Source organism: Cavia porcellus, unplaced genomic scaffold (genome assembly GCF_034190915.1).
Source record: "Cavia porcellus strain 051 isolate PalLab524CR breed Dunkin Hartley unplaced genomic scaffold, mCavPor4.1 scaffold_31, whole genome shotgun sequence".
Taxonomy (NCBI): Eukaryota; Metazoa; Chordata; class Mammalia; order Rodentia; family Caviidae; genus Cavia; species Cavia porcellus.
In genome coordinates this window covers 26,418,851-26,443,199 of record NW_026947514.1, presented here as the reverse complement: position 1 = coordinate 26,443,199, position 24,349 = coordinate 26,418,851, and the positions used below count along the sequence as shown (strand labels likewise).

Genomic DNA, 24,349 nt, shown 5'->3' with positions numbered 1-24,349 from the left:
GATGGCATGGAAATCTTGCCCGAGGTGATTAACAGTCTGTCAGCCTGCTGTGTGGCTCAATGCCTGTTCCTGTGACATATGACAGCAGCAGAGATCACGGTGAAGCAGCATTGTTGATACCAGGCCAGGAGACAAGTCTATAGCCCGTACCTCTGAGAAGAGAGTTTTCAGAACTTCAGGATTGTAGTTATTGGTTTCAGGCTAGTGTGGACATCATCTTCCTCTCAGGGAACAGTCAAAGTTGAAAGCTCAGGGTTGAATGAGATGGAGGCTGACTGGGTTGTTGTGAAGGAGATGGTCACTTCTAACTTGAAGAGGAGGTCTCTTCCCAGAAGTGGTATGGGGACTCTCCTGCCGGGAAAGTCAATTCAAGATCTCCAAGCTGCCAATGCCACTGCAATTGCCCTCCCTATACACTGCCTTGGTCTTCTGCCACCCACAGCCTCGTATACCTGCCTGGACCTAAAGAATGCCTTCTTATACCTGGCAGAAGGTGTGAGAGGCAAGAGTCTCTAGTTGCCCCAGTGATGATAACTTTTTGACAGAGGAAACTTTTGAAGACAGGAAGTTCTATTCCATTGTCTACCAGAAAAGTCACAGATTTCCCCCCAGTTTTTGCAATGACCATAGGCTCTGAGGGGCCAACTTTAATAGAGTTCAGTCTGTTTTATCCATCCAGGCCCAACAAGGTGAGGAGAGGTTCAGGTTGAGATGGGCCTGGATAGTCAGATTTCTTGCTGACTCACTGACAGAGGGGGCATTTATTTTGTATCCATAGCCCTTATAACTTTAGCCAGAGTGTATGGTCATTTATCAGATTTTCTTACAGACATCAGGTGTTTTTCTTTTATCAGGTTTCTGGGTAACAGTGGTTGATGAGTTGTTTTTGTCTTTCTTTTTGATGTCTTTAAGCAGTACTCAACTGAGTTGTTTCAAGGACCTACAGAAAGGCCTTAGCAACTCATTTGTTAGGGCTAACAGTACAGTTTTCCCTAAGTCAAAATGGAGAACCCAGAAGGAATTGGTGACAGTCGTTTTGGGTGGGTATTAGATCAAACCATCTGACCAGGATAAAATCAAAAGGCTCTGGATTGGGGACCTATGTGGCCAAATGTAGGCAGTGGCTAGCTGGAACCATTTCAGTTGGCTGGAAGTAGGTGAGTCAGGAGCAGGGGGAAGCTGTAGGTGTTGGCAGTAGCTGTGGTGGCCAATGAGAATGCCAAGATGGAATTCTCAGGAAAAATGGGCCTCTTTTTCTATTTTTTTTCCCTTTGAGATGCAAAAGAGCAGTTTGGTTTCATTTTTAACTCCAAAAAGTCCCTATTTCCTGGAGGCAAGGACTGTGGGTTTGGACTCATTAGTTCCCATCTCTGACTTCCTACATGTGTGTTGTATACCCTTGAGCAGTGGTGCAACAGAGAAAGGGTAGGTAACCCTTAGAAAAAGATACCATTCAGATGCCCACCTGGCTGCACCCCTCACGGGTCTTCGGCTTGACTTAGCTAAGGAGGGTGCAAGGTCTCTGTTAATGCCATACATCGATTGCCACAGGACTGCAGGTGAGGGACCAATCAGCCAACACAACCAGTGCCTCCTAGTGTTGATGCACAGATGGAACACCCTATTGCTTACACTAACTGGTCCACTGACTCAAGCATTTGTTCAACAGGCATTTAGAAGTTAAACATTCCAACCCCCTTCCCTTGAGGATGGACCTGACTAACAAGAGTTGATCAGAGACTCTGTCTGCTCAAGCTAAGCAAGACTGACACACAGACCACGGAGTGCCTCAGGGGTCTTACCAGGATCAGGCAGGCAAGCAAGCAGGCAGACAGATGGACAGACTGCGTCATCCTCCCTTTGAGGTCTGATATGACTCAAGAGGGGAGTCAGGAATCCTCCTGGAGACCTCTGAGGGAACTGAGAAATATCGAGAGTGTACCTTCCTTTTGGAACCTGGAAAGGTCCTGGCTCCATCCACAAGGCCACAACTGGTAACCAAAGAGGTCAGCATGGTCAGTCTTCCTGGCTGATGACCATATGCAACAGCAAGAAGAAACACCAAAACCACACCCAGGATTTGGAGGCAGATTTATTCTTGTCAACGGGCACTGATCAGGCCCAAAACATCAGGCCTTAATGACCCTGGGAAGGAGTTTTTTATGGGGTGCAAAGGGAGCAGAGAGCACAGAAGTAGAGTACTTGAGTGTCTTTGATTGGTTCTTACAATATGCATCATAGTGACCAGCCGTTTCTAAGAGATAGGAGCAACAGGAACGGCAATAGGAACTATCACTTGAGCAACTGAAGTGGACTGGCTTCGGGTGCGAGGTGCATTTTCTGCTACAATTTTATTATTCTAGGTGTTTGCGTATGTTCTGGACACAAATCACTTATCAGATACATACTTTGCAAATATTTTCTCCCATTCCAAAATTTGCCTTCATGTTCTGTCAACAGTGTGACCTTTGATACACAGAAGTTTTTAATTGATGAAGCACAGTTGGCCAGGTTCTTCATTTGTTACCTGTGCCTTTGGCATCATATGTAAGAAGGTATTGCCAAGTCCAGCATTGTGAAGCCTTTGTCTGTGTGTCCATCAGATTGTTTTAGCTGTTGTGTTTGGGTCTTTCAGATGTTGTGTTTTTACAGTATCCTCTTCTACATGCCAGGCCCTTTAGTGTGGCAGGGACTACTCAGGGTCAAGAACACCAGCCGGCGGGGCCACCAGGGGCTGTCTAGAAGCCAGCTCCCACCATGATTCAGATGCCTAGTTTTAAGTTAAGTAATTCTGTAAGGGTTAGAGTAAAAATGGGGATCCTTTGTTCCTTCTCTCTCAGTGCTGCCCAACCTTTATTTTCATGCTCCAGAGAGAACCACATCTTTTAAAAATTTCTTTCTTACCTTCCTGTTTGTAAGTCACTTGTCTGTTCTGCCATTTTTGATTTCAGATACCGTGTACTAACTTTGTGTCAGAGGATTTGGGCTGCCATGCTACCTGTCTCCTTCCCCCAGCACACACTTCCCTTCCTCCCACCCTTGCTGTAGACTTAAGAGCGGAGTGTTCACTTAGAAGAGCTTTCACTATTGGCCTTGCCATGGCTTTGTGTCCTTGGAAACGCTGGGGCCTCTCAGCTCATCATTTCTTCTCTTGTGTTTATCCATTTCTCTGTCATCCTGTCTGACTGACTGAAGATTCCCTTAATCATTTCCTATACTGTTTATTCCCTAAGTCTGACTTGGCACATGGGATAAAGTTAGGAAATGTTCTAAGTGTCAGCTTTCTTCCAGTTTTTTGTTTTTTGTTTTTTGTTTTTTTTTTTTGTCTTTTTCCTTTTTATCAGTACCAGGGATCGAATTCATGACTGCCTGCTTGCAAGGCAGGCGTTTATGCCGCTGAGCTAAACCTCCAGCCCCTCCATTTCAAGATTTACACAGAGCTTCACACTGAGAAGGAGGGGAGTGCTATTTTTTTTTCTTACTTTCTATCGACTGAAATATTTGTATCCATTGCTTTGAAAACTAAGTTGCACAAATAATACATAATGCTGTCATATCATTCAGTACTCTAACAGAGATACATTAGATATGAGATACCATCTTTTACTCAGAAGTAGCTACAGGTAAAAAGGTTAGTTTATTTTTTTTTTCATCTTATGATTTTTCTCCTACCCTGATATGTCTCATTGTTCATATAAAACTTAAATGTTTTAGCTACTATGTAGTTTTCTAAAGTGTAACTATACCATAATTTGTTTTACTGTTCTCCTATTAAGAAGTACCACTTGTCTTTCAAGCAAACATTTACAGTGAACCACACACACACACACACACACACATCTTTGTGCATATTTGCAAGTATTTCTATAGGATAAATTTCTAGAAGTACAATTTGTTGGATCAAGTAATACATTCACTTTGAGTTTTCATAGATACTGGCATATTGGTCTCCACAAATGCTCTTCCAGTGAACCCTCCAGTCTGGACTCAGAAGCATACCTCCCGCCCCGCTCCCTGCCCCCAATGCCTGCATTTCCATGGGGCGCTACACTGCTGCTTATTCCCCTCATGCAAGCCCCATCCCCAATCTTCATACTGATGATGGAATTAGAAAGAGACCCTCTCCAGGTGTCCTACTTTAGGGGTGCTTTCTTCGGGCAGGAAGACAACTGAGAAGAGCCAGGAAACCAGGAGGCATTCTGAGTGAACCCTTTTCTTGATGTCATTAAGTCTAGAAAGCATGCCGCAAGCCCATTTCTTCTACACACACACACACACACACACACACACACACACACACACAACTTAGGCCCGTTAATCTTTTCATTCTGTTTTTAACTAATCTCACCCAAAGAGCCAGATCCACCCTGCTTTGTAATGAATAACCAGAAAAGTTACAGAACCCAGAAAACCAAGTGAAAGAAGCTTAAGGAAAATATTAAAAAGGAAGAAAACTGTTTGATGTACTTTTAATATAAAATGTGGAAAAAGTAGGAAAAGGGTGGGGGTGGGGTACGAAGGGAGGAGAGAGATTATTCACGGTAATGGGAACCAAATGTTGGCTGGGAGCACCACAGTGTTCTCACACTCTTCCTGTAAACCCCGCGGCTTTTCAAAGTGATAATAATGGAGAACTGCAGCCAGGACACGCCTTTAACCCTTCCGCACTTGGACGGCTCCTTTGAGTGGGCCACAGAGGTGGTGTCTGCTGTGAGGAAATCCGCGTCGGGACGGTCTCTGGGCCCCTCTTGCCATCATGGCAAAACTAAGGTAAGCATAGGCAGGTGCTGAAGCACAAAGCAACTACCCGCTGCAGCGCCTCACGGTCAGCCCGAATCTCTCCATGTTAGGCAGCAGCTGCCCCGAGCTTGCCCAGGCCAGGTTAGCTCCTTGCCCTGTTCTCTTTAGGGCACCTAAAGGGGATGCGAAGCTCCGTGGAACAGACAGGGAGTCTCCTTCCATCTGTAATGATGCCATTGCTCAGAAACGCTCCAGTCCAGTGCCCTTCCACAGTTCGGAGTGTGTGCCCTTGTCAGGAGGTTTGGGCCTGTCTCTCTTGGATGTCCCCTCTTGTCTCCATGAGCCTGAGCTGTAAGACTTCGGAGCTGAAGGACTTGTCCTGCCCTTGCAACTCCTAGGTCAAGGAAAGAGGGAGGATGAAAGGCAGTGACTAAATGAAGCTCCTGGCTTTACTTACGTCTCCAGTCAGCTTTGTCCCTGTGCAGGAAAGAACAGGAATCATTGTGTGTCAGGTATTTGTCATGTCTGAGGTTCAGCCACCAAGTGTGAGACTGAGGGAGCAGCAGGGCGGGTATGCCAGGAAGTTAGTGAGTGCTCCGACTCTGCGGTGAGTTGGGCAGGCTGCTGACCTCTCCCTGGATCGGTGGCCTTACTTGTCTTTCTCTGCTGGGAATGGTAAAGGCTGAAGTGTGATGAAGCACGGGAAACATTTGTCACAGTGCCTGGCACCTGCTGTTCTTCGTCTTTGTCACTGTCTTCAAATGAATACAGCCAGGCCTGAAACATGCCTTTTTGGTACTGGGAATTGGACCCAGGATCTGCACACTGAGCTAGATCTCAGCCGTTTATTTTATATCTTTGCTTGTGAGGCATAGTCTCACCAAGTTGCAGAGGCTGGACAACTTGGGATCGTCTTGCCTCAACATTCCAGAATGCTAGGTTTACAGAAATGTGCCACCATATCTGGCTGACACATTTCTTTTTTGAAATGTTTTTCAAAGACACCTTTGAGATGATTTATAGTTCTGTGCTTTGACGTTTAACTCCGTACCCATTTGGAGTTAATTTTTGTACAAAGTATGAGATTTAGTTTGAACTTCATTTTTTGCATATGAGTGGACAATTGCTCCACCACCATTTGTTAACAGACAACTAGTTTTTGAAAGGTTATTGTTTCTCCATCGTATTGGTTTTGGAGCTTTGTCAAAAACCACTTGAGTGTATGTGTGTGTGTGTGTGTGTGTGTGTGTTCCTAAAACAAAGGCCTATAACAATAATAATTTGTTAGAAAATCTGACTATTATAAGTTCTGATTTTCTGTTCCTTATTGTAATGATGAGTCATACAGACTTAAGCTCAAAAGCAGCTCTTTCACTTATTCTGTATGCAAACTTGCGGAAGTTATTTTACCCAAGCCTTAGTTTTCTCATCTATGAAGTGGAATAGTAACATGTGTCTCAACATTGCTTTGCGAATAAACCCAGGTGAGGCATACAAAGAGCCCAGCTTGCAGTCAGACATTTAGAAAGCCCTTCCACTAGCAATAGTGGTGGTGGTGACACCTGGCTGTCCCCACACTTGGCCACTGTAAGCCACACTCACTTGTGACCTTTGCATTCCCCAAACCTTAACTTTAAAAATCCTTTTCATTGTTGATTCCTCATAAGGGCATGAGGGTTTTGATCAGAGCTTCTGTGCTGCACTTAACGTGGCAGTTTTGACCAGTAACGTGTCTATTTCTGCATGCAGGAGAGATCTGGGTCTCACCGACTGTAATTCCATCGTTTGTCCAGCCCCAGGCCCCTCTGTTTGGCCACATTGGCTTTCCTGCTGCTCCTGCTCTTTTACATATTCCTTCTGCCTGGAAGTTCTTCTCAGTTGCATTCTGCCGGTTATATTCACTCAGGTGAATGTTCCTTCCACTCTGAAGCCTGTTTTGATTTTCCTTCCTCGGAAGCTGTCTTCTTCCTCCTGCTCTAAAGCTAGTGTCTGGTTCCCAGCACAGTGCTAGGCACAGTCTGGGGAGCAGCAGGACTTTTTTTTTTCTTAATTTAAAGAAATATGCATACATTTTATGAGTATCTAAATGAAATATATTTATTATATATTAATGTTAAGTTATAGAATAGTATGATTTCAATGTATTGGGACAAGACTGGAATGCAACATGCTAGCATACCACGGTTGCAGGTGGCACTAGGAGTACCATTTTTCCTCTTCTTTATAGTTTTTAGTACGTATACATTTTCAGAGTTATTTTAATAATAATTCGTTTTTCTCCCTGATTTTGAAATGATGATAAGATTCTGCTCTGTGATTTGTTAGACAGCAAGAAAAGGAAAACTTAACATTTATTACTGACCAGTTCATACCTGATCCTTGCTTTGCATGATTTATCTTGTTTCTAAAAACATGACTGTACCATGTTACCATCATGTATAAATGATTAACTTCTGTGTGGTGGGGAATGCTTATAATTCCAGTACTTCGGAAGGAGGCTGAGGCAGGAGAATCACCATGAGGTCAAGGCCAGCTTGGGTTACATAGTGAGTTAAGGTCAGCCTGAACTACGTGTTGAGACTCTGAAAAAACCAGATGGATGGATGGATGAAAGAATGGGTGGTCAAATAGTTTTAGAGACATTCCCATTTGTCTGTTGTCACATACCATGTAACTGATGGCACAAGAATTTGAGCCCAGCTGTTTCTGATGTAAAAGCTTGAATTCTTTTCACTACTTTACTTTATTTGCTTCAAGAGCAGGAAAAATCAGTGCATACTAGTATTTTCATAATGACATCCCAGACCAGTTAGGCCTATTTCTTGATGATAATGTTCAAAGGAGATGCAGAAATATACAGTGTATCTGAAAATAAAGTATCACTGGTATGACATGAAAATCTCTCTGTGAACAAACGTGAAGAAAAATTTAGCAGCTGGAGCAATAGCATTGAGCATTGCAAATATCTTTATCATAGTCTGTCAACTTGTACCTGTTTTCACATTAGCACCTGGCTTTGTGTATGGGCAGAAAATATCAATGGCCTGGAGAAGCTAAACATAAATATATGACATGATCTAAAGCGTGGATTAAAGTTCCACTTGCTTTGTATGCTGCCTCTTGGTTATAACTTCTGTAGATTTCAAACAGCACCTCGGGTGAATTAAAATGGGTGTTTTGGGTGGAGAATTATGTAAGGGAACTCTTATGACTCTAGGGGATGGAGGGGGGTTGTTTGTTTTGTTTCTCTTGGTTTCTTACTGTAGCCTGATCATCCAGGTGTTGGTCAACATTCCTTTTAACTGTCGTTTGTCGTTTTAGCTGTGGTTTAGCATACATGTGGCTTAATAGCTGGAGTATTTGAGGTGGATCTCGTGCTAGTGTGAAAAACTTGTTTTTTGAAAAAGGTAATGAAAGATGTTCCTGTTAGCCTCTACATCATTTATAGGCTCAGTGTTTGAGGAATTAGCCATAAGACAGAATTGCAGATGAATCATATGATTCTTCAGTGGTAAATATAATTGTGAATTTAGAGCTGTAGAGGCAAAATATTATGTTGACTTCAGTCCCTAAAATACAAATTCTATATTCCTGTTTTTATCACATTCTTAACCGAAGCTGATGTGCAGTACAGGCAGTTTACCAAGAGAGCAGTTTACCATGTAGGACTGTGGACTTTCTGTTGGTTTATTAGAAATTTGTGTTATGTCTCACTGAACCTCAAATGCAAGAGCACAAAATAGAAATAGTAATAGTAATGTTAGCTAAGTGCTTCATGTACTTAACTCATTTGATGGCTTATTTTTGTACCAGTAACTGTTGGAAAAGTTTTACATGTGTTAGGTGATTTAGTACTCACAGCTACTCTGTGAGGGAAGTATTATCATCACCGCCGTCTTACGGATGGAGAAACTGAACCTGGAAGAAATGAAATAACTTGCTCAAGATGACACAATCAATTGGTGCATGGTGGTCAGGATTCAAACCCAGAAATGTGGTGGAATCCATTTTCTTGACCACTTTGCCTATGATTCTCCTTGTGTACCAGAATCACCTGAAGAGCTTGTTAGCAGATTCTTGGGCCCCAGCCACAGAGCCTGAGATAAGGCTCATTTATTGTCATTTTTAACAAGTTTCAAGGTAATGCTTGTGCTGATGCTCTGGTCCAGGGACCACACTTTGACATCCACTGTCCTCTGCCTCTCTCGGTGCTGGTGACGAAGTGGTGTTCTGTGACACAGCTGAAGGGCAGTTAATGTGTCTCTGGTAGTCTGGCCCTATCAGAGACCGGTACCTATGTTTCATACCAGCTGTGATGTTGACCCAGCCCTGTAGTCAATCTGGAGCAAACTTCAGTAGACATGTCTTCCCAAAACAGAAGCCTGCGCCATAATTGTGCCATTGACTTGATAAGAGGCCACTTCCTGGAATGACCAAAGGTTATGTCCATAGATTGTGTGTTGAAGGTAGAATGGGCTGCTAGAAGCTGTTCACATCTATACTGTACTGCACTAGGAAAATGCACAGAAGTATGTATTTTATTTCCCTCTCTGGCCTTAATTACTTTCTTTAAATAAAACCTCCTTTCTTGTGATTTCCCTTGTTTTATAAAAACATCTTTAGTTTTAAAGAAAGAAAAAGGACAGGTGGAGGAGGTTTAAAAAGAAGGGTGGGGTTTTGGGAATTGTTTCTTATTTTCCTTGGCCAATTGAAGGAAAGAGGCAGATTACTGGAGCCAGAAAAGCTGTGGGCTTGACTGTGTCAAATTGCCTGCTGTTTTGCTTCCTGGGGAAAAGGGGAGAAATGAAGGGAGCTTAACTGATGCGATGGGGCAGGAATTCTAAATTTGTGACACTTTGCAAGCTGTTTGTGTGCACTAGGTTTGAACCCAGCTACAATTCAGTGTGGAAGTTCTTGGAAACTGGCATGTCAGCTGCCCTGGACCATCTGCACATTAACTTTCACTATAAAAGCTTTTCCTGGCTTGTCTTTGCAGAGTGTGAAAGCTAGGTGATGGCAGTCCAGTTTTACAAGGGCCAGCTGTGCTTGTGTGTGCCTCCATTGTTGTCACAAAGCATCAGACTTTTCTCTTTATTTGATAAAATTCCTGCTGAGCTGGACTCGGTCTCTGCTCTTGTATGAACTGGTGTCAGGGAGTTCTCCTTTGGCTTTCTTAAAGGTCACTCTTTGCTCACTTCTTTTTTAGTGCACAGCTACATTTTTCAGGCTTCATGTGGTATGCTGGTTATGCCAAAATAAAGAGCTGGATCAAAGACATTTCTTGTTCATGAGGCTAAGGATCAATCTGTCTTTTTAGGTCCAGGAAGCTAATAGATAAAGGACCAAGGTCTCTATCTACACATTACTGGCTGACTCCCAGAATCCTAAGTTGCCCTCTAGAACAGTGCTGTGAACTTAACCTTTTGAAAGGTTTGGTTTTATGTCCAGCTTTGTGTTCCCTAAAGTTTGCTCCCAGAGTCTTTGCCAGATGTACTAAGAAATCCAACTTTGTCCTTATTTCCTCCTCCTGGGGACCATTCCATCAATCATGGAGTAGTCGGGGTGTGGAGACGGCAGAAGTCTGGTTCACATTCTGTATCCATTGTCAAATCCAGCTGGCTGGGATTCCAGTGTACTTTTAAAGGACAGACATATCAGCTTCTAGCTTTCTGACATGCTGTCTCTGTGTTCTTCCCAAATTTATGTCATTGTCGTGCAGTCTTTAAATAAAATCAAAGTAGATTTAGCCAGAGTATCCCCCTCAGACATCTTCTCGTCATCACTATGCTTCTTTTGTCTTTTCTATATCTCTATTGAATAAATAATCAGAAATCTTCCCTCTCAGTTGCTTTTAATTCTGTGTTTTAAAATAACTGTCTTACTTGGATCTTGCTCATGTTTTTAATCTCTTTCCATTATTTCTTTCTGGGCTTTTTTTTTTTTTTTTTTTTTTTTTTGCCTCTATTGGTTTTGAGCCAGCCACCTTATTTTAATTTGTTGTCCTACTTTTGCTTTTGGATTTTCTACCAAGATATGTAGTAAACAATAGGAGCAGATTTGTTTTTCAAGTGCTGATTGATATAGGCTGTACTCCTTATTTTTAGTTTTCAGAGCACATCTTTGTCCTATCCAAACCCTTAATTCATCAGAGAGCCAAGCCATTGAATCAGTCTTATTTTTTATATTGAATTACTGTTCCAAAGTAGAGCATTTCTGATGATTAGTAGTTCCTGATTTATGCTGCTAGTGCCTGTGATAGTGATTCAGTGTATGATTTAATGGGCAAAGAAAGATCTCATACGTTGGGAAAGGAAGGGAAGAGATAGAGATAAATTAGATGCTGAATATATAAACCAGTAATTGAGATGTCAGTTTCAGGCCAAAATCTAACAGATTAGCAAAGCAGTGATTTGGCAGCCATTAGAAAAGGAAAAGGGTATTGCTTAAGCCCAGATTAATTCATGGGAAAAGTAAGTCATGCTAGACTAACCTCATTTCCCTTCATGGTAGAATTACTTTAGTAAGAGAAGATCAGGGGACTTAAAAGAATGACTCTAACTGGATTTCAGCAAGGCATAATGAAATCTTGAGAGCACAAAGAGAAATGTGAAAGAGATAACACTATCATTAAGAATGTTCTGAAACTAAATGGGTAACTGTACCCAAACAATGAATCAGTGTGAGTTTGGGAATTAAATCTCTGGGACTCAGTCATTGGCTCACTAGTTTACCTTTTATCAATGAATTAATTGATTCATTCATTTTTATTTAAATGCCTACTGTTTGCCTTTACTTATGTATCCAGAAGACACACAAATCTTGTCTTTAGATGACTTGAAGTAAGAATTTCATGAAATAATGTATGCCTTAAGTGACAATCAAGATTTACAGTAATTTGAATACTATAACGATAAATCTGATTCATGGAATTTAATAAGGAAAGCATTTCATATTGGATCTTAAAATGCACGTATGAAGAATATTTAAAAGTTTAAGTCAGTGATAGTGAGCTTTTTCAGTGATAACATACAGCCAGCTGCCCCTGTGTGCCGTGGGTTTGCCACCGCTGGTTTAGGTTGACAGTAACTGTAACAGAAGCCCAATTAAAACTGTCCAAACCTAATATTTATCATGTGGGGAAATGTTCACAACTTATTACTAAATGAAAAAAGCAGGCAAAATGTTGATCATAGGGGTCTTTGGTTGTTGGAGCACAGAGACTTTTGCTTTATATCTTTATTTTTGTGTTTTTCAGAAATAAGGTATCAAGACTATAATACTTTCGTTTCTTAAAAATTACTTTTACAAAAGTGGAAATGGGTATAGCCACTGCTTTTAATTCAGGCTTGAAGGTGGGGAGGTCTGGCGGGGAGGAGGGGAATCTCTTTGTCTTCAGGGCTCCCATCCAGGGCCGCAGTGGTCTTCTCTCCCATCAGCATTGTTCCGGAACCGCGCCTTCCCGCAGGAGCCTGCACCCTGCCCATGATGAGCGAATTCTCCCATTGTTTGGCCTGGAGCACCAGGTGTCTGTCACTAGGAAGTCACTTCCGGCATGGCTGCTGTGCTGCAGCGTGCTGAGGAAAGCCAGGGTCCTTTCCGGAACCACTCATTTCACTCCTTTCATTTATTACGCAGGTTACCCCGCATGGGCACAGTACTTCCTTTCTCAAAAGTAATAGAACTCTTCACAGGTGTTCCTAAGCACCCCTCTTGTCACCTCTCGACTCCACCCCACCTGAGAGCGTAGGCTCACTTTCCACTGAAAGGATGTTAATAATAGTCACTAATGTCCATTGAACATTTATTTTATATGCCAGACATTGTGCTAAGTGCTTGATACAGATTTCATGGAATTCGACCAGCTTTATGAGAGGTGGGATTGATATTTATTCCCATTTCACAGCTGAAGAAACTAAGGTGCAGAGAGGTTACATATGTTGCTTTTAGTGGTCAAGCCAGCATCTGAACCCAGCAGTCTTAGATTCAGATATCCCAGCTGCAGATCAGTGAGCTGCTTGCTTCTGTTCTGGTTGGTCAAGTTTGGAGCCTGTGGTATATAGATCAGGGACACAAGGCCTCTGCCCCTCCAGAATTCTCTAACTAACCCAACTCTTGTTTCAGTTTTGGTATTTCCCCAGCACTCCAAACCCCATTTCTTTTTGTCTTGTTTTCTGAATTATGTCTTAAATCTTTTCCCAAGGGCCTTTCCTTATCTCAAATAGAATAAATATTTTTTGAGCCTTTTCTCCCCATATTCAAGTAGGAAATAAGCTTTCACCTGTAATTTCATATAGCTCTGTTTTGATCTAGCACATAGATCATCAGGAGTTCACATAGTTTTTCCAGATTGTTTCTGAACTTTTTAATATTTCAATACTCTATTGTACTTCTAACTCTTCCAAGAGAAGAACCATCTCAATATAACTCCAAGCATTCAAATCAGGAAAAGATAGGCCAGAATATGGTATTAACTCTAAGGAACAAACTCAAAGATTAAAAAAAAAAGTTTCATAAGCACACCTGCATTTTTAGAGATCGTTTTAAATCCATAGTCCAACACATAAACTCTCTAAGCATCAATGCACCTGTCAACCGGGGCGTGAACTCTTCTGGCAGGCCCATCCAACTTAGTCCGCTTAACTAATGTTAGGCACAAATCTCCTTTGGCTAGCTATCCATATTCCTAGTCAGCAGTTACCAGTAGATATTAACAGCTTTAAATATGCCTCCTACATTAAGATGTGTCAGTAGATAGTTTCCATTTCACTGAATTTATATCTAAAAGCATTTGGCTCTCATTTTTTCACTAATGGAAGAAGTTCTCAAACCACTGAACAAGTTTCATAAACAGATTTGTTTTTCCTTCACAGAGCCTGCACTATATACGTCTAGTGCTACACTCAGCTGTCACGACTTTACTCTCTACTGACTACATATGGGACTTTAATATATAGTATACCTGCAGGCCCAGTGTCTCAGAACCAGCATTCTGCACATCTTCATCCACAGTGTTCATTTACGTTCTTGTCCCTCTGCTTGTATTCCTCTCATTTCTTTAGACCTTGAGGCTAGATTATTTTGTCTTTGAATTTCATTGCTATAATCATATAGGTTAGTTTCCTGGACTCTCACCTAATACTGTTCCTCCTGGCCTTTAGACTCCTGTGCAGATAACACGTACTCCAAAATCCTGCCATTCCTGACTTCAGTCCTCCAGACTGTGAGCTTTTTGAGAGAAGAGACTGTGTGTTTTCCTTTTTAGTATTCCCTAAGCACTTAGGAATAGTGCCTAATAAATACAGGTTCAATTGCATTGAAATGAAACAACTACTTAGGCATATAACTTAGCATATGATCCCACTATTAACAAAGTGCATGAAGAGAAAAAGTTACTGTGTTATGAAAATCAGGAAAGTGGTATATACACAGAACAGGAAATAATAGAACTAAGGTTTTTATGAAATATAAATAAAACTCTTATGACTTTTTGCTTGCATATTTGTCTTTGAAATTGAAATACAACTTACATGAACTAAAACATATGTATTTTACGTGTTCAATTTGATGTATCAACAATTTTATATTTCTGTATAACTACCACTTAATACAATGCATAAAGTATTTCTGTCATACTTCCAAATTTCCATGTATCATTTTGCAGTCAATTTTGCCTCTCCTCACAGTAAACCCTTTTTTTTTTTTTAATGGTGCCGGGGATCGAACTCGTGACCTCACGTTTGCCAAGCAGGCACTTATGCTTCTAAGCTAAACCCCCAGCCCCAGTAACCCTTTTCTTGATGTCTATCATCATGCATTAGTTTTGCCAATTCTTTGGAGTTAATATAAATGGAATCATATTGTATTTACTCTTTTGTGTCTACTTTCTTTCATTGAACACAGTGCTTTTGACATTAATTGCTTAAATAAGTAATATCCCACTGTATTGCTATATCATGCATTTGCTTATGCATTGTACTAATCAACTTTCCATTGCTGAAACAAAATACCTGACGCCTGCAAATTAAAGTAGGAGAGGTTTAATTTGACTCATGGTTTCAGAGGTTTCAATCATGATTGGCTGATTCCAAAGGAGAAATATTATGGTGGAGGACAGCTGCTCACCTCTTGCTCCAAGAAGCAGAAATTTGGGGAGGAACACAAGAGGAAGGGACCAGCTGTAGTCACACAGCTGTGACTCACGTCCTCCACTAGGCCCAGTTCCTCATAGCCCATTCAGCTATGAATGGTGTCTTTAGCAGTCAGCTGTCCACTTAATCCTATCTAGTTGACAGGCGTAGAAGTTTTCCTAATGATGGACAGTAGGATTGGTTCCAAGTTTTGACAACTATTAATACAAACTCAGTGAAAATTCCTTTATAACTTTTTGTTTAGCCATATGTTTTCATTTCTTTTGGGGTAAATCACTTGGAGTAGATTTGTGGGATTATGGTTAATATATGCTTGCAAAAAAACTGACAGTTTTCTGAAACTTATTTTATACTACCATCAGCAACATATAATAATCTAGTTGCTCTATACAACCACCAACATTTGGAACTGCTTTTAATCATTTTAGTAGATGTTTAATGTTATCTGCATTTCTCATGATTACTGATGTTGAGAACTTTTCATGTGTTTATTGGACAATCATATTTTCTGTCTGCTCAGAATTTTTACACATTCTTTTAATTTGGCAGTCATTTTATTGTTAAATATGCATGATTAACAAAGACTTTATATATTTTCAGTAGGAAAACTTTGCCACATATATGTATTACAAGTATTACTTGTAATACTTGTATTACTCCAGCATATGTTATCCATTTTATTAGGGATGTCTTTTGATGAGTACAAATGTTTCATTATAATGAAATGCAGCTTGTCAATTTTTTTCTTTTTATGATTAGAGTGTTTTCTTAGAGTCCTAAGAAATCTTTGTCTACCACAGGTTTAGACACACAATATTTGCTTCTGGAGGCGCTATGATACTAGCTTTTAGATGTACAGAGTCAGTGATCCAACTCAGCTTTTTATGTATATGGAAAGAATATTGGTTAAGATTCATTTTTTTCTTTTCAGTGCCTGGCGCCCTTTTGACATCACAAGTGATAGTGCTGTACTGATGCCTACGCTTGCTAACCTTGCAGCACAAAATGCTCTGCTGGTAGATGGCTAAGTTTAGTGTTTTCAGTATTTGACCTTAAAGAACAGTAGGGCTCTGGCACACTGAAATGGAATCATTGGGTTGGAGCAATAGTAGTAATAATAGTACTAGTAGTGATACGTCTTGGAATCTTTTTACCATTATTTCCACTTGTGTTAACTCTTCAAATCCTACAGCAGCCCTGTGAGCTAGGTGCTGTCATCATGTCTCCATTTCGTAGATGTGGGAAGTTTAAGAATAATAAAGGATAGAAAAGTTAGATGTACTAAAGGCCTTGAGATGGAGAATCCTTTCCAGCTTATTAATTTCGTCCTTATCCATTTGATCTCTGTGAATATAACCCAACTCCAGCTGCCCTGGAAAGCATTTGTAATAGAGCATATAATGTTCATTTCATGAAGAACTATTCTAACTTTGTTCTTGGAAATAACTCACAAAGGCAGGGAGATCCCCATCACATTATTATGCTTGTCCAATCACGCATCTTCGTTATTCTGCTAGGACCCTTTGTAGTGCTCAGGAGAGTCCTGTCATCTGTAGAGTCTGTAACACTTTCTGGGTGCCACGGCTGCTTTGTGATTGAGAATTCATAGAAAAAGAAAATATGACTTCGGTCAAAATGTCAACGTGTTTGCATTCTAGAATCTGCCACTGAAGTGGTTGGATATTCTTGCTTGTAAAGATGTCCTCAAGGTAGTTCATTATATATATGTAAATATTCCAAATTTTTTTTAAAAATCCAAAATACTTCTGTCCCATGCATTTTGGACACGGAATTTCACAAAATTTTAAAGAGAGTGATTGACTCTCAAATTTTTGGTGGAAGTAGAAACTATTACTAGGGAAAAAAAAAAAAACTTCCAAAGAATGGATGGAATTTTGAATGGAATGAAAACCATTAGATGGTATAGAAAGGAGTTTCTAGATATGGAAACTCAGGTGCCAGGAATTCAGGAAAGCCCAAGTTCAGGTGCTCCTGGCCACCTCTATGTCAGTCACCACAGCCTTGCACACTGTAACTCAAAGCAAGCGAGTTTCTTGTGGCATCTGTTACATTACACGACTGAACACCCCATCCCCCCCACCCAGTGTTATACTATGAAAGTTCCTGCCTCTTTACTGAAAGCCTCTGCTTTCTTAAGAATCTTCCTTCTGTGATTTGGAGAATGAGCTTGTATTGCTGGTTAGATTAAAAACAGATTTCCTTATAAAAGTTTATATGTTTTAGTCTGTTCAATATATGTGCAATTGGAAAAATAATTCTTATCCAAAGACCCGTATTTGATTTTCTTTTATCCAGTATCCTCTCTGCTATACATCTGTTGATTCCTGCCTTTGTTCACATATCTAAAAACCTGCCCACAATCATTCCTAATTAAGGTGAGTTAGTTATAGACTTAGATTTCTGAAATACAGCAAAAGGGCATTAAAGTGAATGTCTCCTTGGAATGTTTACTATTAAAGTGGCTTTTGCGAATAAAATCAATATTGCTACCTAATAAGATAAATTCTGATAAAAGTTACATAATTACATGACTCCTCTAATATCTAATCATGCAGACTAGCTAGGTGTTATGGTACTTGTCTGTAATCCCAGCACTCAGGAAACTGAGGCAGGAGGATCATGAGTTCAAGGCCAGCCTGGAGTACATAGCGAAACTGTGTTTAAAAAAGCACAAAGTCGGGGCTGGAGATTTAGCTCAGCGGCATAAACGCCTGCCTTCCAAGCAGGCAGTGGTGAGTTCGATCCCCAGTACCCATAAAAAGGAAAAAGACAAAAAAAAAAAAAGTATAAAAAAGCACTGAGTCTAGATTGCTGCCTGTGGCTGTAAACTTCTGTAATCAGCAACCACGCAAGGAATGGAAGCGGAAGCACTGCTTTAATCTGTTGATCATAAATAATAATTTCATTCTAGATTCAAAGTATTATAGTACAGTGGCATAGAGATCTCAAGATCATATACCCAGGGCACTTCCTGCTTTTTTACTTGCCCTTCTTTGTGTTCAAGGAAGGGACTGCTCACCTCTTCCTTGACGTTTGTATTCATTTAAATCTGAATACTTCAGGCATGGTGATGCATCCTTGTAATCCCAGCACTTGAGTCTGAGACAGGAAGATTGCCCTCAGTTCAAGACTAACCTAAACATACATAGCAGGACCCTGTCTCAATAAAAAGAAAAAAAAAAAAAAAGAATACCTTTCCCCAACAACCCTTCTTCTAGTTGCAACTCAGTGCCTTTAGCTGCCCTGCCTGCTTCATATATATTATCTTCAGTAAATGTCTGTTCCCTTGCTAATGAGAAGAAAGATAACAGATTCCTGGCTCCTCTTTTCCTAACCATGTAATCCTGTTTTACTCCCACTCAATACTTCGTGAATAATGCTACGTTTCATTACTATGGTTAGGCCCTTATATTTTATCAGTAGACACCTCATTGCTCCATAAGCCCCTTGCAAAAGGTTGGTTTTTTTTAGCTGTGTAATAGCTATGCATCACAGCATTTCCAGAGGGATCACTGAAGATTAGCTATCATACTCAAAGACAAAGAAGCAGCTCCTTGCTTGTTGGTACTGTCCTCCAAAAAGAGTAGCTGTAATTTTAATTGTAAGAATCAAATTGAGTGCCCGGTCCCTGAGTGAGGGATGTAATGTTTCAGAGGTGAGATTACGTGAATAAAATCCTTCCATTCATGGATTTCAGGATATATTGCACAGAATTTCCTAACTAGGTATTTAGGAATCTATTTGAGAGAAGTTGGGAAACCAAAGCAGAGACCTTAAATTGCCAAGCTATGAAAGAAGCCACAGGCCAAACACAGGGACAGACTCCTGGGCTCTGTAATCACTTCGCTCCCTGCACAGCGTGCTGTGCGGTCATCAGGACCCGGGGTATAGACAACCTGGTGGCCTTTTTTAAGGACTCAGGAAGGTCTGCATACCTCCAGTGTTGATGCCCCTCTCCTGTTGAGTGATGATTAATGCCAACAAAAAGATTAACACAGTGATTTATTTGTTTGTTTTCTAAAATCTAGAGCCTCAAGTGTTTTAAGCATGAGCTCTACCACTGAGCTACACTGCCAGGCCCAGTAGTATAAATCACCAATAACACGTCTCAGGTTAACTCTGTTATTTCTCTGAGACCATTCACCTGAGGTGAATGTAAAGTTGTTCACTATGAGAGCCTTTATAATGTTTCTTTTGTGAATAATTTTTCTGCTCAAAAAGGAAGAAAAAAATAGTGTAGATAAAGAAAGTGGGGGCTGGAGGTTTAGCTCAGCGGCATAAGCGCCTGCCTTGCAAGCAGGCAGTCGTGAGTTCGATCCCCGGTACCAATAAAAAGGAAAAAGACAAAAAAAAAAAAAAAGTGCAGAGAAGAATCACCAGAAGCATTAAGGAGGTGGAACAACTGTAAGATTGTTCTCACAATAAGTAGGACTTTAAACATTGTGTTAAAATGCGTACTGTGTAACATTCATCATGTGTAAGTGTACAATTAATGGCATTTAGTACGTCACACTGTTGAGTAATTATCAGCACTACCCATCTGCAGAACCTTTTCTTCACTCTAGATAGAACACCTGTACTCATTAAACAGTAACTCCCTAATCCCCCATCCAATCACTGTTCTACTTTCTGTCTGTGTAGTTTAACTATCCTAAGTACCACATATCAGCAGAATCATATTCTGTTTATCCTTTTGTGACTCACTTGTTTCATTTAGTGTGGTGTCTTCAAGGTTCATGCGTGTCATAACATGTATCAGAATTATGTGTGTGTGTTGTTGCCAGGGCTCAAACCCAGGACCTCACACACAGTAGCCAAGAGCTCTACACCACGCTACATCTCCAGGCCCTCCTTCCTTTTTAAAGCCAAGTAATATCCCATTAGTACAGGTAGTACATTTTGCTTATCCACTCATCACTTAATGTATGTTTACCATTCACCTCTTAGTGTATATTTAGAGTATTTTCCCTTTTGACTAGTATAAATAATGTTGCTTTGAACATTGATGAACTGTTCCCCATTGTGACCTCAGTTCTTTGGGGTACGTATCTGGAAGTGGAATTGATGGGTTCTCTGGAAATTCTGTATTTAATTTTTGAGGAGCCACTAAGGTGTTTTGCACAGCAGCTGCACCAAATTAAATTCCCATCAGCATTGCACAGAGTTTCATGTTTTGCACCTCCTCAGCAGCACATTACTCTGTGGTGTTGCATTTGTTTTGATAATGGGCATCCTAGTGAGTAGGAAGTGCTGAAGAGTATGAAATGGTGACTTTTCTACCTGAAATGATCAAAGAGGGAAACATAGCCTGCAGCTGTGATGACTTCTATGTGTGTTTACATAGACATGGTCACTGGAATCTGGGATTTAAGAATTTGGGCTAGAGAGACAGGTGAAATACTTAACAAACAGTATAGCGTAAGTCAGTGATGATATACCTTTTAGAGTCGAGTATCCAAACTGAAACCTATAAGCCATTTATCACAAATGCCAACACTGCAATTACACCTGAATACTGAGATTTTAATTTAGAAAAAACAGATTGTGTGTTAATATCCTTTGTTTTAAAAGAAAGACAACATGCATGCCATTGATTTGTCACCACAGTCCTAGGTACTGGCCAGTCAAAAAGGCTACCAGGTCTTTGCCTTCTTAGCGTACATGAGCTCTCCGTCAGCCTCAGGGGCAGCCACATAGAGTTAAATTTGGAAAATGAAAAAAGTAGCTTCTCATACCAGTTACGTTATCTTGTGATGAAGATGTAAGTTCTGGTATAAATAGCTTTTAAAAAAGATTTAGATATTTCACTAATGGATAGTTAAGGGAAACTGAGGATTCTGTGTAATTTACCCCTTTACTTTTTAAATTGGTAGTTAGAGAAGATGATTGTGACCCTCTTCTTACCTTAAATTAGGAATTTGAGGCTCTCTAGACATTTCTTGAAGGGCCTTGAGGCAATCGCAGGGGAGTAAAATTGCTATGTTAGTTCTTCAACATCCAGTAAATATTTACCACCCTGACCATGAGGACCAGGCCTTATCATAAGTGCTGGGGGTCAAATGGAGAGCAAAGCAACCTCTGCGTCTGTCCTTCGGGGCTGTAGCTAACTAATTATCTCACAAATGGATTTGTAATTCCAAACTGTATATGGCTTAATAAAGGAAAAATACCTGAGACACATCTCTTATTTTCTGCTAGAAAACCACTCCAAGAAATCTGCTTTCTGTTCTCTTCAGGAGCCTCCAAGCCAGTGGCTTTGCCTGGGAGGGAGAGATCGAGACCAACGCATACAGCAAGGCTACAGGGGTGGTCCCCCAGCATAAGTATCTCCCCACGGCAGGCAGTTACCAACTCCATTTTGCCCTTCAACAACTTGAACAACAAAAACTACAGTCCCGGCAGCTTCTGGATCAGAGTCGAGCCCGGCACCAGGTAATTCAAAATAAGCTCCATGCATAAGTATCTTCTTTCTGTTGGTTAAAAAAAAAAAGTTAAAGGTACGTGAATGGGCAATGTAGAGGGAGTTTCCCAGCATCAACCTAGCTTGGATGACTCATGAGAAGCCATAACTTTGCTTCCCTGGGAGGCAATGCTGAACAAGTATTTGACATGATTCTTTCATTTGAATGTACAAAAATCTGTGTTGTAATACACTTTTTGCTATATGATCTTAGTTCAGTAGCTTCCTAGAGTATCTAATTCCCAGATACCTAAAGGCAAGCATTTTAAGCATCTTTATTTTAATATGTACTACTACAGAAGTATGTGTTAATCTTTCATGATCTATCAAGATTTTCTAAAGAATAAGTCACTTGCAAAGTTTTCCTGTAGGAAATGGTCACAAAGTTAAGGTTGCTGCTTTTTGGAAATAACAGACATTCACTGAGTGTCTATCACGTGCCAGACACTGTTAACCAGTGGCGCTGTAGCCATGACCATCCACACAGACATCCTTGTTGTGATGGAACGTCCATGCAGAAGTGTTGATTCCCTAGACAGTCGTATCTAGGAGATGACAAAAGCTCCTGAGGAACATGTGTGAGGAGCTGTGTATTACGTACTGTTGGTGTGGGCCTATCACAGAGAAAGGGCAGTCTGCCAAAATGGGTCTGGCCACAAAGTGTTAGATTTTCTTTATGATTCAGGGTTATATCAGCTAATGTGTTCAACAGTAGGGTTATTGAACTGAATTAATACTGATCTGTAGGCTCCCCCACTACTTGATTGTAGAAGAAATACCTTGTAATAATTTGAGGTCTTGCCATTTGATTCTTTTATAAAAGTATATAGTATAGTACAATTTGCAGCAGTTTGTGCAGAATTAATACTTATTCAAAGGTGGATTAGTTCTCTAAGATTTTTGTATTCTTTAAGTAAATCAATTAACATTATACCCTGTTTCTTTGCTTACCTTTTCAACTACTGTCTACAGTAGAACATGGTCATTTTATTGGTTTAACGTAATTCATCTCAGCCGGGCATGGTGGCACACTCCTGTAATCCCAGCACTTGGGAGGCTAAGGCAGGAGAATTGTTTGCAAGTTCGAGACCAGCCTGGACTACAAAGTGAGCCCAAGGCCAGCTTGAACTGCATAGTGAAGCCCTAAAACCAAAACTAAAACAAAACTAAAAAAAATAGTTTATCTCTTATCCTCTGTACCTATGGTAGTGTGCTCTATAGATTAATGCCTCAGAGAAATTGTAATTGTAGATATTCATGGAGAAAAATCCAGACTTTTAATCAGGAGAGCATAGAAAATGACATTTCATTTTGATCACCACACTGTCATTTGTCACATAGAAATTTATTTAGAAAATCTTTGGGCCAGTAGAAGGATGTAAGTCAGTTTACATTTTCAAAATTACAGATATAAATGTATATCCTAGAGTTTTGTTGTGTTGTTTGGTTTTCAAAATCTCTATACATTTCTTGAACCTTTTGAAACGTCTGAACTTCCACTCTGAGTACTTGAGAGTGTCAGCACTCAGATGCTGGGCGGTGGGACATCGCCCCATGGTCTTGCTCCCCTTACGTGAGTATCATCTGTGGCTCTAATGAGTCTAGGCAGTTGGTCCCTTGCAAACCACACATGAAATACCTTGACATGGTGGTTGGTTTTTAAAAATAAAAGGAATTGTTTGCCGAGCATTAAAGCTTTGGGGAAGGGAGACAGTTTTGCTGATTTTCACTTTTAGAAACTGCTTCATTTTTGAGCCCCTCTTGTGCTTTTGATTAGCTTCCAGCAACTCACATTCCTTTGAAAATTCAGAGTACTGCTGTTCTTGTATGGAGGGGTTTTTTTTTTTCACTGAGGATTATGCTGGTTTAGTTTCACTGAATTATGAAGTATATGGAAAATATGTTTTTTAGAATCTGTCAGAATATCTGTCTGAGGGAGGAGGCAGAACTCCCAAGAAGGGCGTTATCTCTTGTCTCCTGGAGAGAAAAGAGAAAAATCATTCATCATGGTTTTTTATATATATATGTACAACATTTTATTTCTTTCCCTTTTTCTTCTAAACCACAACTGATTTAGGTAAACATTAGTAATAGTGAAGTTTTAGGATTGTAGGAAGAAAGTAAAGAAAATAAATTCTGTTAGTTTAAAGGACTTATAACTAATGATTTAACAAGATTTTAACTATTCTGACACAAAGAATATTCAGTATCTTAGAGCACTTTTATTTGAGTTGTTAAGTTTAACCACTGTAATTATCCAAATTATTGATTAAAGCCTGGTGTGCATTCTCAATTTATTCTGCATTTCTGTTCTTGGGTTAATCTTCAGATAGAGATGGTGCTTTAATGAATTTTCACTTTGGACTCATTTTTCTAAAGTATAGGTAATTAGCAGTTTGGTTAACTGCATGTTTGAGAATAGTGGGTAGAATTAAAATCATGTTTATCTGGCATCAATCCATAAGAAAAACCTGCTTTGCAATTAGAATATTAAGGGAGCTTTATGTTTGTTTACCTTACAGTAGTTATATTTTTATAAATATCATCTTTCACATAGTGCTTTCCTAATAAATATTTGGGGTAATATCGTATGACCTTTTTTCCATTACATTCAAAGAAAAAAAATTTTTTTTGAGACAAGATCTCACTTTGTCATGTAGGCTGGCCTTGAACTCACCATCTATCCCAGGATGGCCTCTAACTGAAGGCAATCCTCCTTTTTTTTTTTTTTTTTTTTTTTTTTTTTTTTTTTTTTTTGCCTTTGTTTGTGTACCTAGATATCCAGTTTGTTCTAGGTATTAAAATTAAGAAAGTACTTTTTAGGTCATGAGCTTGATTCCTGGTACCAAAAAAAAGGCACTTTCTGATTCAGAAAGTAAATTTGAAAGTGGGTATGTCTAACTGCCCATGCAGAATGAGCTTTGATCTTTCTCTCCATCTAGCACTGTATCATCAATATAGAAATCATCATGCATTGAAT

General features: G+C 40.0%; 1 protein-coding gene across 10 annotated transcripts in view; it reads left to right on the top strand.

Annotated features, from left to right (window-relative positions):
* Positions 1-24,349, top strand: part of Ttll5 (tubulin tyrosine ligase like 5) — a 273,386-nt gene that overhangs the window by 181,022 nt on the left and 68,015 nt on the right. For all 10 annotated transcript variants that reach the window (XR_010044946.1, XM_063241307.1, XM_013155221.3 and 7 more), the window contains one exon: positions 21,146-21,341. Coding sequence is in view for 9 of the 10 variants with exons in the window: in XM_063241307.1 (XP_063097377.1) it covers positions 21,146-21,341 (196 nt within the window). In the remaining variant the exon portion in view is untranslated. The remainder of the gene's footprint in view (positions 1-21,145; positions 21,342-24,349) is intronic.